General features: G+C 38.9%; 1 protein-coding gene across 1 annotated transcript in view; it reads left to right on the top strand.

Moving 5' to 3' along the window:
• MRPL37 (mitochondrial ribosomal protein L37) overlaps positions 1–16,151 on the top strand; it is a 294,091-nt gene that overhangs the window by 18,626 nt on the left and 259,314 nt on the right. The window contains 2 exon segments of the mRNA XM_044085487.1: positions 2,875–3,058; positions 10,669–10,784. Of these exon segments, the coding sequence (XP_043941422.1) occupies positions 2,875–3,058; positions 10,669–10,784 (300 nt within the window).

The raw sequence follows: 16,151 nt of genomic DNA, 5'->3' as shown, positions 1-16,151 counted from the left end.
TTTCTCTTCTATCTAGAGCATATCTCCATCTCTCCAGGGTCTCCTCCACCTGCTCCCTACTCTCACTATAGATCACAATGTCATCTGCAAACATCATAGTCCACGGGGACTCCTGCCTGATCTCGTCTGTCAACCTGTCCATCACCATTGCAAATAAGAAAGGGCTCAGAGCTGATCCTTGATGTAACCCCACCTCCACCTTAAACGCATCTGTCACTCCCACCGCAGACCTCACCGCTGTCACACTACCCTCGTACATATCCTATACCACTCTTAAATACTTTTCTGACACTCCTGACTTCCTCATACAATACCACAACTCCTCTCTAGACACCCTGTCATATGCTTTCTCTAAGTCTACAAAAACACGATGCAACTCCTTCCGACATTCTCTGTACTTCTCCAGCAACACTCTCAGAGCAAAGATCAGATCTGTAGTGCTCTTTCCTGGCATGAAACCATACTGCTGATCACTAATCATCACGTCCCTTGTTAACCTTGCTTCCACTACTCTTTCCCATAACTTCATGCTGTGACTGATCAATTTAATCCCTCTGTAGTTACTACAGCTCTGCACATCACTCTTATTCTTAAAAATCGGTACCAAAACACTTTTTCTCCATTCCTCAGGCATCCTATCACTTTCCAAGATTTCATTAAACAATCTGGTTAAAAACTCCACTGCCATTTTACCTAAACACCTCTATGCTTCACAGGTATGTCATCTGGGCCAACAGCCTTTCCATTTTTCATTCTCTTCATAGCTATCCTTACTTCCTCCTTGCTAATCCATTGTACTTCATGATTCACTATCCCTACATCATCCAACCTTCTCTCCCTCTCATTCTCTTCATTCATCAACCCCTCAAAGTGCTCTTTCCATCTCCTCAACATACACTCCTCGCTTGTATGTTTCCCTCATTATCCTTTATCACTTTTACCTGCTGCACATCTTTCCTAGCTCGGTCCCTCTGTCTAGCCAATCGGTACAGGTCCTTTTCTCCCTCCTTAGTGTCCAACCTTTCATACAACTCTTCATATGCCTTTTCCTTAGCCTTCACCACCTCTCTCTTTGCCATGCACCTCATCTCCTTATACTCCTGTCTACTTTCTTCATCTCTCTGACAATCCCACTTCTTCTTTGCCAACCTCTTTCTCTGTATACTCTCCTGTACTTCCTCATTCCACCACCATGTCTCCTTGTCGTCCTTCCTCTGTCCAGATGTGATACCAAGCACCTTTCTAGCAGTCTCCCTTACTAGCTCTGCTGTAGTTACCCAGCTATTTGGTAACTCTTCACTGCCACCCAGTGCCTGCCTTAACTCATCCCTGAACTCCACCTCACAATTACCCTTTTTCAATTTCCACCACTTGATCCTTGGTGCTGCCCTCATACTCCTCCTCCTCCTCTTGATAACCAACGTCATCCTACAAACCACTGTCCTATGCTGCCTAACTACACTTTCTTCAGTCACCACTTAACAGTCTCCAATCTCCTTCAAACTGGCCCTCCTACATAAGATATAATCCACCTGTGTGCATCTTCCTCCACTCTTGTATGTCACCCTATGCTCCTCCCTCTTGTTAAAGTACGTATTCACCACAGCCATGTCCATCCTTTTCGCAAAATCCACTACCATCTGACCTTCTGCATTCCTTTGTTTAACACCATACCTACCCATCACTTCCTCATCCCCTCTGTTCCCTTCACCAACATGCCCATGAAATCTGCTCCAGTCACCACTCTCTCACCCTTGGGTACAGTCATCACCACTTCATCCAATTCACTCCAAAATTTTTCTTTGTCATCCATTGCACACCCAACTTGTGGAGAATATGCACTAACAGCATTTATCATTACACCATCAATTTCCAGCTTCATAAACGTCACTCTATCCGACGCTCTTTTCACCTCCAAAACACTCTCAACATACTGTTCCTTCAGAATAACTCCTACACCACTTCTCCTCCTGTCCACACCATGATAAAACAGTTTGAACCCACCTCCGATGCACCTAGCCTTACTCCCCTTCCATCCGGTCACTTGCTCACACAATATACCAACCTTCCTTCTGTCCATCATATCAGCTAGCTCTCTCCCTATACCAGTCATACTGCCAACATTCAGTTAACAAAGGATAAATAAAATAAAAATATGTGCATGCAAACCCATGCAGATGTAGAATTGGAATTCTAACATAATGGCTTTTGATGACAGACAATTGGCATAATTTTATTTGGGGGTGGGGGTTTCATTGCATCCTGCTGCTGTGGTGGTCTGATGGCCAATATTAATGCTTATAGGTTCAGTAATAAGTCTGTACTAGTAGAGAGCTAACCAAGTGGAGATTCAACATTTTCCTTTTAAGGCTGATTGTCAGAGGAATGTGAGCTGTTAAACTGCTTTCATAGTGCGTTTAAGGGATGGCATAGACAAGAGTCCTTGATATTATGGGTGCAGTTGTGATATGAGGCCCTATGTCATTTGAGACTACTGTAGGTCCTGTGCCACCGACATGGTCAGTCTTTTACCAGATGAATAATTAATTTTTTTTGGAAGGAAAAGTGGACTCTGCATGCCTTTTTCCATTGGGTGAACAGTAACTGCTCTGAATCTCTGTAAAGGATTCAGATTCTTCTTCTTCTTTGTTACTCTCCTCCTCAAAGCATTCCCCCTTGAAGCATCTCCTCTCTTGCAGTCTGTGCATCTGAATTAAATTTGTTGTTTTACAGGTAAACACTATAACTATAACTCCAAAACTTATTTTAACAGTTCAGCTTTTATAAATATTGGGTTGGGTGCTATAAAGGAAAAAGCAAGGTTATAAAATGCAATATATATACTGTATGTATTTTTTTATTTTATTTTTTAAGGTGTAAAACAGGCTTTGTGGCTGACCAAATCAAAATTAATAGAGGGCCTTCCCAAACAGATACTGTGCTTAGCTGAAGACCCAGATAGTCGCATGGAAAATGAGGATGATCGTGTACAAAGAGCTATTAGCCATGCTCGCTTCTGGGATACAACAGAAGTTCGTCCAAGAAAGGAAAAATATTGGTAAGTTTTAATTAATATTTTATTTATTCATTTAATCTGTGCCTTTGTTGAAGGTTAGGCGTCGAGCTGGCACCTCGGCACCCGTAAAAAATCTACTGCCAATCATTAGTGGACTGGAGTTCCACTGTGGCGACCCCTAACCAGGAAAAGCTGAAAGAAGAACTAACATACAACTAATCTGTTTAACAAAAATTAGTGTTAGGGTTGTGACCAATTTTCCAGGGAAGACTGTACATGGTATTTTAGGAAAATTGGAAACTTTGACCAGAATGAGGAAATTCTACTACAGTTCATATGTTTGGAGGATGTGGGTTTGTTTGACAAGCTGCTGGTAAGGATATCTGAAGTTCAGGATATACCAGTCAATGTTTTGGAGGATTTATGGAGTTAAGACATTTGAAAGTATTATAGAAGAAAGTGCCATGAAACGAAGAGTCACAAGATAGTTTGTGAGAGGAGACTTGAGCACAAGGTTTACAGTGTGCTGACATGAGTGGAGATGTAGTAATGCTTAAGTTGGATGCATGGTAGAATGAAATGCCAAATGCGTTCCAAAGTGATGGTGAGACACACACAAACTTCTGTTTGAAGTACTAAAACTTGGGAAACACACCGATCTGATTCCTGGGATCAGATGAGGTGTATGTAAGAAGGAGAAAACTCTCCATGTGTATGTACAGATTTATATTGCCTACATTCCGATGAAGTTATATTTGCTGTTGTAAATGAATCTGAACGGGAAAATGATCATTTTTATTCAGTTACGAAGAGCATTTCATGCATAAAATCAGTCAATTATAGATGCAAACATTACAGTTTTCTAGTAGACAATTGTGTTACAAATACAAACTGACAACAGTTACATCTTTCATATGTAGTACATGAAATCAAAATAGAATATTGGTTCCAAATCATTTTGTTGTGGCGATTTCAGTAGTAATAAAGAGAGAGATTTAACTTGGGTAGGATCAAACCATTAGAGAATACAGCAGCAAGGGTGGGTTAGAGGTAAAAATGGTTGCATTACTGTGTGCTGTGAATAAATGTGCATACAGCACATTTCTGAAGAACTGGAATTTGGATGAACTATGAATCTGGTTAGAGTAGAATTCAATACAGCAGGACTTTATTTTAGAGAATTAATTTTCTGTAGAGTAGAATATAAGGGTTTGAAGAGAGTGATACAGACAGAAGTGTGCAATTGCAAAGTGTAGTGACTTGCATGCAAAAGACCTCACTGGCAAGAGGTGGCAGAAGTCAGAATTTTGAAGTCTATAGGTTGGTTGTGAAGAGAAAGGTGGCCCTTTCTATTGTAGCAGGGCATTATTTGAGGAGAGATGTAAAACTGGAGAGTTCATTCTTCTGAAAACACATAAAATGACGGGTTTTATTTCGGGGTTTTTGAAGGGTGTTGATGTGAAGATTAGAGTGGCAGGAAAAGACACTTTCTAGAAAGGATGAGTGTATAGTTTTGGCAATAGCATGACAAGATTTGTGAATAAGATGCCGGCAAATTTATATGAGATAAATCGAATGAGGATTTTTTTTAGCATTAATTGGAAGCGTCAGTGGGATAATCTCTAGTACACACACCTTTTGGTATAGAAAGCTGTGGGTTGTATTCCTACACCACATAGATGGAGAGTTGACACTTCATTGCAGCATAAAGGGGGGGTGCTGCACTTGTGAGTGTGTGTTCCTTCGGATGAGCCATCTGCTTGAGTTGATGGTAGCTCAGGTGATGTAATAGAGCCCATAGCACCCATTGAAAAGATTAGAGGCAGTTCCCTGGTGTCCTTCCAAAATATCACCTTTGGTCTCCCCTGAAAAGAGGCACTGTGCTAGTGGGAATGACCTGGTCAACAAAAGATAAATTAATCTCAGTATGTATGGTTTCATGCCAGGAAAGAGCACTACAGATGCAATCTTTGCTCTGAGAGTGTTGATGGAGAAGTACAGAGAATGTCGGAAGGAGTTGCATTGTGTTTTTGTAGACTTAGAAAAAGCATATGACAGGGTGCCTAGAGAGGAGTTGTGGTATTGTATGAGGAAGTCAGGAGTGTCAGAAAAGTATGTAAGAGTGGTACAGGATATGTGAGGGTAATGTAACAGCGGTGAGGTCTGAGGTGGGAGTGACGGATGCGTTTAAGGTGGAGGTGGGGTTACATCAAGGATCAGCTCTGAGCCCTTTCTTATTTGCAGTGGTGATGGACAGGTTGACAGACCAGATCAGACAGGAGTCCCCGTGGACTATGATGTTTGCAGATGATATTGTGATCTGTAATGAGAGTAGGGAACAGGTGGAGGAGACCCTGGAGAGATGGAGATATGCTCTAGAGAGAAGAGGAATGAAGGTCAGCAGGACTAAGACAGAATATATGTGTGTGAATGAGAGGGAGGATAGAGGAATGGTGAGGATGCAAGGAGTAGAGGTGGCGAAGATGGAGGAGTTTAAATACTTGGGGTCAATAGTTCAGAGTAACGGTGAGTGTGGAAGAGAGGTGAAGAAGAGAGTACAGGCAGGATGGAGTGGGTGGAGAAGAGTGTCAGGAGTGATTTGTGACAGACTGTAAGAGTGAAAGGGAAGGTCTACAAGAGGGTAGTGAGACCAGCTATGTTATATGGGTTGGAGACAGTGGCATTGACAACAAAGCAGGAGTTTGAGCTGGATGTGGCAGAATTAAAGTTGTAAGATTTGCACTGGGTGTGATGAGGGTGGACAGGATTAGGAATAAGTATATTAGAGGGTCAGCCCAGGTTGGAAGGTTTGGAGACAAAGCCAGAGAGGCGCGATTACATTGGTTTGGACATGTGCTGAGGAGGGATGCTGAGTATATTGGGAAAAAGATGCTAAGGATGAAGCTACCAGGTAACACGAAAAGAGGAAGGCCTAATATAAGGTTTATGGATGTGGTGAGAGAGGACATGCAGGTGGTTGGTGTGACAGAGCAAGATGCAGAGGACAGGAAGAAATGGAAACAGGTGATCTGCTGTGGCGACCCCTAACGGGAACAGCCGAAAGATGATGATGATATTCTTGGCATACAAGTTTGAATGAATGCCTAAGTGTGTTAATTTTCTTCAAAGGAAGTGGTTCTACTCCACTGGCCAGAATCCATGTGAGAAAGTTACTGCTGAGCATTTGAGGAGAATTCCAGCTGTTTAATTTTTTTGTTTTACTAGCTTTCAGTTGTGTTTCATTCTTGTAAACCAGTGACATAAATTTTATTACATGAGCTGAAGTCCCATAAAGAGTTACCTTATTTTTGTCTTGCAAATCTCTAAAATATATATTTTATGGATTCACTTCAGAAGATCGAATTCCTGAAATTTCGAATTGCATATGGTCGAGACCATATGATCGAGTTTTCAGAAACTCGAAATTCTGAAATGAACTAAAACAAAAAAAGTCAAATACATTGTTTCTGCAGGGGAACAAGCGGCCCATACCCCCTACTTAAATATGCCAACTCCGAGATCGCGCTACAGTGGGGAAAGGGGAAATCTCCCATTCCGCGCTGTATGCAGAAGTGCAGAATGGGAGATTTCCCATTTCCTCGCTACAGCGCGATCACGGAGATGGTATAAGTAGGGAAAGGCGCAGGGGACCTTGCCCCCCTGCAAGAATGTTATATTTAATAAAATTAGTGTTATTTTTTAACAGTTTAGACTTTCGAGTTTCTGAAAACTCGTTCATATGGTCTCGACCATATGTAGTCCGAGTTTTTAGGAATTCGAGCTTCTAAAGTGCTCCCATATTTTATATACTTGCCATCCTTAGTCGTTATATTCTTGTCATTTGTGGCAAAATTGTACTGCCTGTGCACAACAGCAGAACATCTTGCAGCACATAACATTCTTTCTCTCACAATTTGAGCTGTAGAATTTGTGTAGACACTTCCTTCACTCAAGATTTTTAAATTACCCATTTTATTCAAAATACTTGTGTTATTATCCAGCATGACTTAGAGAATATCTGAGAATGTTAACACCCTTGTTTATTACTTGTGTAAAACCCAATTTCCATCTCTGTTATCTGCCATGTCTGTCCCACACCCCTCTCCCTAGTTTGTGTATTGTCTACATGATCTTTCATTGTACTCCATTCTTTAACCCTTCTCTTACCTGTGCAGTTAAAAGCAATCTGTTTATTTTTTTTTTTTAATTGAGTTAACCCATTTGGTACAAGTATTTTTTTTTTCCCAGGAGCACTCTCCTGTTATGTGATTTTGTTCAAAATTAGATATGTTAGGCAAGTGGCAGCTGGAGGAAATAAACGTTGGACTACAAGTAAAATGTCATTGGCAGCCCATAACCTTAATTCTCTGCACTAAATATCAGATGCAGTTACAAGAGGAATTTAGATGGAGTGGTAAAGCAGTTAACATTTCTTGTGAGTAGTAACTTTGATAGGGTTAACATTAAACAATGTCATGGATCTGCATAGTATTTGTGCATAGACACGTTTTACGTACAGTGTATGTATGTGTTGTGTGCATACACTGTAAGTTTAAAAAAACGCTGGAAGCAGAACATACATAAAAATGCAGGTTTATTCAGTAATCCTTAAACTAAAATGTCAACCCAACAAATACAGGAAAGGGATATTAAAGACCTTTTACTTAAAAAAAAAATGCTTTCATCTTTTGTCAGTGAAAGATTTTAGACTAATTTATTAAATATCTCATTTAAATGCACTAAAATGCAAGTCAAATGCACAGAGCTATTGGTATGGCATCAGAACTAGATGCTCTCTCTTTTAAAATACATTTAATATTTGCACTGTCATTGAGTCCTTTGGTATAACAAAGTATTAGTTTAAGGGGTGCACGCTTATGCAACCAGCTTATTGTGCATTTTTTATTTTTTATATTTTTTCCCTAACAGATTTGTTTGTTTTTCAATTGAATTGTACAGGTTATAGGTGACATTAAAGGTGGGAAAAGTTTTGAAATTATTTATTGTGGTCTCATAATATCGCGAGAACCTGGTATTTTAACAGGGTATGTAGACTTTTTATATCCAGTGTGAGCAGGCTCTCTCTCTCGCACGCCCTCTCTCAAGTCTCTCTCTCATGCGCTCATGCACTTTTTCTCACACACCCGTGTGCGTTCTCGCTGACTGGCGCTCACGGGCACCGCCTCGTGCGCGCACTAGGCCCCAGTAAAACTCCCCACTGGCACAGCTATAGAGTTGAGTTCCCAGCCAAGTCCTCCACCATCCTCTCTGAAATCAGTGCTCTGTGTCCCTGCCCCAAGTAGCTGACACACACACTTTTTGAGATTTGATTTATACACACACACACACACACACACACACACACACACACACACACACACACACACACACACACACACCTGGGAAATGCTGGCACAGATTTACTAGCTATGCCTCCCTTCTGCCCAGACTATAAGATAGTTACTACCACCAGACACTCCAGGCCAGCTATTCTAAGGCTGTTACAAAGGTACACAATTATACTGAGTGAAATTAAATGGTAGTGTTTGACCTATGCATTAAGGCTTTTGGGAGTGGCCACAAGTGTCACCAAATAAACATAAGTACTCTCAAAGGTTAAAATATTCTCTAAAGGACCAGCCACAATGAAAAGTTTAAACATAATTTAATAATAAAAGAACATGAAAATGTTAAATATCTATTTACAATAAACACGAGAGTGTCAGACACAGGAAATATTAAAATAACACTGATGAATAGATTCACACAGATACAGAAAAACAGTACTTGACTAATCTCACTATATTTTCTTGACTGCTCTAAAAAATTACTATTCCCTGGTTACTTACTAAAGCAAGGCAAGATGAAGTGGGTGACGGATCCTTCTTTGTCAGGTTACAAAAACAGAGTGATTTTAGACTTCTGTCATCTATTAAAAAATCATTTTAGCCCTGGGTTACAGAATTACATCACATACATCTGGTCTTCTGACCTGGTTCCCATACTACCCCCCCCCCCCCATTTAGTAGAAACTGAACAAGAATCTTGCACATATGTGTTAAAACACACACACAACTCTGCTAGGATGTGTTATAGCATCTGGAAGCCATAAAACCATTTCAACACTTCCACCTTCCAGGTTAGCAATAGTTCACTGCTAAGGACAAATACAGAAGGCTTTCTAGTACATACCTTTTGTGTCTGGCTGCAGTAAGACCTGTGAGATACAATCTTTATGGCCTAAATTAAGTAATTTAATTTCAGGATATTTTTCTAAAAGTTAGCTGGGGCTGAGCTTGACCTCTTCTCTTCCAGTATTCTCTGTTGCAATATATTAATTTCAGTAGTTACCATACAGTCTGCCATGGAGGTATACTTCTTTTTCTGTCCAGCAAGACCCACTGTTGGTACATTTTTTTTAACACAAGCAACTTTACAAATACATTTTCAACACAAGCACCTGTACAAATCAGTTTGATATACAAATGACTTATAATTCTTTACACAACTCCAGCTAGCTGTGCTGGCATATGTTACACAACCACTGACCTACTTCTCTTGGCAGAGCTGGCAATACCTCACATCGTCACGCTGTATGTACATTTCAATATATCTGGTATCCATGAACCATATCATCTAGCCACTGTACCGATGTCATGCATTTGGGACTGCATTGCCCAAATGGTAACATCATGCATTTGTACAGAAAATCAATATAGTTTGTTCTTTTCCCTACTGTAGTGCAATCTCTGAGTTGGTGTATATAATTAGCAGCGGGCCTGGGGTGCAAGGGGGTTTGCTCCTCTACAAAAAACATTTGTTTGTGTTGTTTGCAGGTGGTTGTTTAGTTTCTTTTAGTTGATTGAATAACTAAGTTGTTAACCAAATGGTCTTCATGATCTGGTTCATTGATCAAATGAGCAAGATCCCTTGAGATGAATATATCCACAAACAAAACACATACACATTTATGTATGTATAAAGTTTGAATGTGTGTGTTGTATGCACACACACACATACATGGTATATATACATAGATTCATATATGCTGTGTGTGTGTGCGTGTAAGATGCTTCTGTATACACATATAAACACACACACATATATAGGTAGGCACACATATACATCCACACATTTTCCTGTTTTCTGGCTACGACCTTAGAGCCTTTTAAAATGAGTTTCATAAGGCTTGTATTTGAAGTTTTCAAAATAAATGAAAATTAAAATGTTCAATTGAGTTTTCACTTTTTTAAGATGATAGTTTTGCATACAGCAGTAGATCACATAAAGATGAAAAGAAAGCTGTTCTTATTTTATGTCACCCCTCTAGAGGCTCTTTTAATAGATGGTGATGAACCTCAGCCATCAATAGTTACTTTCAAATGTATAAGTATATTTTCAAAATCTAACATTTACATGTTCAGCTTGTTTCTGATTTGGCTTGCATGTTTGCACAGTCTGTTATTGGGCAGCAGCTAATTGATTAATGTTATGCTATCCATTTGTGAAGCCTTTTGTTTTACATTTTCCAGTGCCATTAGTACTTCCTTAATAACACCACGTATACACACAGACACATACATTTTATATAACTTCAAAGAGTAACTACTGACTTAACTTATATTACTTTTGGTATCTTTTCTCTTATCCAGTCCTGTGCTTTTGTCGAATCTGCTGCATTTATGTAGGATGTTGAGTCTCCGTTATCCCTCACTGTCAAAGAGAATACTGGCCGAAAACTACAAAGTGGCAGCCTATTGGACAAGAGGTTGGTTGGTAGCTTAATTTTTGTCACAGTTACAATGTGATGTGTACTTTCTACAACTAACGAATAAGCGAAGCAGAGTGGAACACAGGAAGTTGTAATAAGGCTGCTAAAGAAGTACGTTTGCAACAGATAACTTAAATGCCATTAGTATTTGGTTATAGCAATAAGGAAATAATCTTTTAGAATGAAATAATGAGTTGGGGATATTTTTCTGGAAGGAAATGAATTATCAAAATTCTTGATGCTTTTCATGTTGAAGATAGGTGGTTTCTGGCCATTGCTGATTTAGTCTTTTGAATAGTGAAGTATACAACACCATCTGTAATGATCATTTGTTTAAGGTTTGTCTTGCAGTTTTATGCATGTAACTTAAAGGGACAATCCCAGATTCTAAAATTCTGACCAAAGGAAACTTGACCCAATACTTAGTTGTTACCGTCCACTTACCATGTCATCATCAACCCTACTCTTGGTTTCAGTTTACTTTATGCAGCCCTGTTTTCATTCCTTGTTCTGGACACAATTAACAATATTCATTTCCTTTCAAAGTTTTCAGTCCCCATTCACTGGCAAATAATAAGGTTATTGCATTTTTGTGTCTGTTTGTGGTGGTCGTGGTTAGACAAGACTGTGTTTTCTTTTTATGAACTTGTCAAAAAGCTTATCTTAATTGTGTGGCTCTTTATTTCTTTTATTTATTCTGCATAGTGTAACTGCGAGCTGTATAGTCAAAAAAGTACACTTTAGTGAATTTGTACTAAATCTTAGCAGTCTAACCATATTCCCCTTACTCCATAGTAAAGCAATCTTAGAATTAGTTTGTATAGCGATCACAGGTTGCCGTACTGTACAAGCCCCCATTGTGAGATTAAGTTTTGGACTTCATTGTTTAAAATTAATCTATTGCTTGCATCCCACGTAATGTTTTTTTACAACAGGTCAGAAAACCACTACCTTTGGGTTGTATTCAGAGAGAAAAACACAAAACCACTTGAAAGCACTTTATCAGGGAACACTGGAAAGAATGAACTCGAGTTATGGAGTTTGTTTCTTTCCAGTGTTCCCTGATAAAGTGCTTTCAAGGGGTTTCTTGTTTTTTTTGGTTTGATTCTTACCACTATTCAGCTGAGACATTTGTACTTTTTTAGTATTCAGAGATAAAAATGAAAAAAGACTGCTGCTACTGCTGTTCGAAACTTGCATCATTTTGAAGCTTTCTCCAGAGCAGGTGGCAGGCATGTATAACATCATAGCACTTAATTAGCATTGAGAAATTCGCACAAAATAAATTTGCACAAAATAAAATATGAAATGAACAGGAAACTGTTTATTAAAGTTTTAGCTTTACATTGCTCATATGTTTTCGTACAAGATGGAAGCAAGCAAGGTCATAAAATTTCTGAAATGCTACTTTTTTCTGAGCATAAAAGCACAGATTGAAACTAATGATTCAGTGAGAGCTGTTGCGTATACAACTGCAGTTTGAGAGAGAATTCGATTTGAGACCATTGAAACTTCCTGTAAGCACGCCTCCTCCAATCCATTCAGCCAAAGCTGGGACATGCTCAGAAAACCAGACTGAAAATGTAAACAAAGACTTAGAATCAAAATAAAAATGTTTGTGGTCCACTTTCCCCTTTTGGAGGGTTTCAAATCTTTTCAGGATACAAAATTTAATGAAGCTAAAATAAAGGCAATAGTGTAAATGATGTACCCACACATGAATTGGTCCAGCAATATCCATATTTATGGGGACATGATGCAATGAAGTATAGGAGTCTGGATTATAAATTATTCTGTTCTGGCAGCTAAGGATATGTGGGAAGAGACTAAACAGAAGATAATACAAAAATTGAGAAACTGGAAGCTTTGTTATATGGATGCGGATACTAAGATACAAGCCATTAAAATGTTTAGTCCCTTTAGTCTTATACACAGGTCAGGGATATTTTGATCAACCAGAGGAGAAGCTGTGGATAGCAACTAAAAAAGAGTTGAAGGATTTTATCTAGGAAGGGAAGACAGCAAGGGTCAAATGAGATAAGCTGTTTCTTCCAATAGAATAAGGCGGACTAGGATTAATCAATTTGAGGGGGTATTTTAGAATAACACAGTTAAGGCTGTTGTACATAGCACAAGCAGAAGACTATAATTCGTAGTGGAAAGGAATGCTGATCCAGGAAAGAAGGGCAAAAAATAAGGAGAGATTGGGATTTTGGATGCAGACTGTTAAGGAGAACAAAAATCATACAGAGTATTATATTCATAAAATTGCAGGGAGTATTCTAAGAACCAAACCAGCATGAGAATGGAGAAAATAGATTTTGCCAATAGGGATGACTGTGGTCAGGGATACAGATAATAGGCAAGTGGGGGCTGTAATTTATTGGAGAAAACTGACAAAGGAACCAATGTATTGGGAGCAAATAACTAGAAAGGGAAAGGTAATAGAATGGGAAGAGGCCAAGAATTTATTTGGACTGCAGGTTAGAGATTGCCTTCTCTATGAAGGATTGATATCGGAGTATAGGCAAAGATAAATAAATAGGGGGCTCCTGAATGAAAGACCAGCACTAGTAGAATTTTTTTATAGAATCTAGAACAGAAGCTGCATTTAAAAAAAGGAATAATTAGTAAAGCATATAAAATACTGCATGATAATTATAGGAAGTGATCAGAGGAGCTTAGAAAGGATTGGGAAGAGAGACTGGATAAGCAATAGGAAGTGATCAGAGGAGCTTAGAAAGGATTGGGAAGAGAGACTGGATAAGCAATTCACAAAACGACAATGGGAGGATGTATCTCCCAAATATGCAAGTCTAGAAGATTTAGGATCTTTACCTGGAAGTGTTTACACAGGTATACCCCAAGTAGACTCCAAAGACTTTTTCCTCTGGTGGATAGCAAAGAGGTGGCTGGGAACATATTTTTTTGGGAATGTAATGAGCTGACATATTTTAGGGATTCCCTGCAGACCACTCTGTTGGAGATGCTGGGTGAGCAGATTGGATTTACTTGAGAGGTGAAGAGTTATACAGGATTGGAATTGCCTAGACATAGTAAAGCCTTGTTGAGTCTAATTATGGTGGCTGCCAAAAAAGCAATTACTAGAAAATGGAAATCAGCATCTAGACCAACTTTACTAGAAGTAGTGAATATAGTAACTGAGAGAAAACAAGTGGAACTGGGATCTTTAGAAAAAGGAGGGAGCAAACTACATAGGAAAAATGGGAATTGTGGGGACTATATGCAGAGCAAGAATTAAGGTTTAAGAGGCAGGATTTGAATGAACCATATAATGCTTAACTGGCAATGACTGGATAGATTATAAGTGATGTATAATGTTTGCAACTACAGTTGTTTCAGTGGTCTGTGATGTATACTGCTTGCAACTAAAGTGGTGTCATGTTTGTTTTTTATTTATATAAATGTAAGATTGCCAAGATTGCCTATGTCATGTGAAAATTTAATAAATGTTTGTTGGGGAAAAAAAAATTGTGGTCACTGACTGCAATGACTACAGGACCAGACTTCTAGGTAAGTGTCTTCAGTGCCAGAATGAGGTGTTGGACCAGTAAATGGAATTTCTTGTCTCCTGTCTTTTCGTAAAGGGTAAATGAGAAGAAAGTTATGGTTTTGTTTAAAACTTGCACAGTTGGGTTTCTTAGAGCTTACATTTGGGTTTCTTAGAGCTTACATCATAAAAGGAAAGTGGTGTAGGGCAAATTTCTTTGGAGTTCATCCTAAAACAAGAAGATAGCAGTCATAGGGTATGTAATGTGGGTTTGGGCTTGTATAACACCAGTTGTAATGAATGTACTAATTTGTATACGTTCTCTAATTTTTTTGTGTGGTTTGTCTAGTACTGACATAGGTTTAGCCCTTATAGGAGTATAGTCACAATAGTAGGCAAGTGCTCGTGTTGGATATAAGATGTGGAATAATTACATCTTTAACCAAATGCATTTAAGAGTTTGTGGCTTCTTTTTCAACCACTTAATAGTGCTCCCCTCCCAAATCAAGCAGGGGTGTACATGATAACCCTGGTGTAAGTTTGTGTCTACCCATCCAGTTACCAGGACAGTGTAGTCCTTTATTTGACCTGTAGTGGTAATTTATTCTGTAGGGTGGGAGTATACCTAGTTAAGAACCTAGTTTTCAAGCAAGTCTTTATTTGTTGGTATAGATTTAAGTCTCTACTGCAGATGTTTTTAAAGCCACTGATTTTGCAAAGAAATTGGAGATCAAATAAGATTGGGTCTTTCCTATCTCAAGGTGCAAGATATTGGTCACCTCAGAAAAGCTGTTATGCAATGGAGTGTAAAAGAATCCAACTCTTCTATCAGGATAGTTGAAGGATTCACCACCTTTCATTTTCTTGTAGAAGTATCTTTGGGGCCTTTCCAGCTGAGGTGTTTGCTTGCATTTATTTATACCAAAAGGGGACATTATATTCAGTTAGCAAGGTTTGCATTTCTTCATTTCATGATCTCCATACTCACTAGATTAGTTTAAAAGGTTAGAGTGAAAGAGAAAATGCTAATCCTGTGGTGATTAGAGGTTTCCCAGTAGCTGTTTCTGTAGCTTAGCTAATGTAAAATAAGCTAGAGAGAGGAGATAGAGGAAGACTACTGCTATCCCTAGGGTTCAAGAATTAGAGAAATGAAAAAATGCAAACTTTGCAGCCTTGTCGTTTAGCAGAAATATTTGGTGCAAAGGAAGAAAGGCTGACTGTGGTACCACCATAATTGGTGGGTAAGTATAGTTAAATGAAGAAAGGAACATCTTGCCAATGACTGTATCTTTGTTGAATTTAGTGATATTAGTCAGCATCTTGGAAAAGAGTAATCCGTTCTTCTTGTAGTGTTAGTAGACAGACCAAGACCTCCTTTGAAAATATTGGTACCAGTGAATGTTCATTATCCCCATTGCTGCAGTAGTCATTTGACTGCACGGGTTATGTCTTGCCCAAGGCACAACTGGTCAGGTTCTAAAAGCTCTGGCTCCCTCCCACACTTCCCCTCTTACTGCTGATCAGTAAGCCCTGATGAGGGAAAATCAGTCAGTTGAAAATCTTCAGTACTTTCTTGCTGCCTTGTGAAAAAACAGCTCAGGGGCTTTACAAAAGCAGCAGTCAGGACTTCAGCAGGAGCTTTGGGGAACCCTTTCACATAGAATGTTTTTTTATTTTTTTTTATTTTTACAATTCTGGCCCTTTAAGAAACGGTATTTTTTTCATTATCCAAGGTTTCCTATCATGGACTGCTGTTTTTTTAGCTTTAACTGATTTGAGGGCTTATTTCTTGAGGCAGTGTACTGCTTATGTAAAGAGTATTTTAACAAAAGTTGCTTGTGTGAAGTGTCTTT

Source organism: Protopterus annectens, chromosome 10.part0 (assembly GCF_019279795.1).
Source record: "Protopterus annectens isolate FY-2018-M chromosome 10.part0, PAN1.0, whole genome shotgun sequence".
In the NCBI taxonomy this organism is placed as follows: Eukaryota; Metazoa; Chordata; order Ceratodontiformes; family Protopteridae; genus Protopterus; species Protopterus annectens.
Note: the sequence above shows the minus strand (reverse complement) of the source record. Positions and strands in the feature narration are given on the sequence as shown.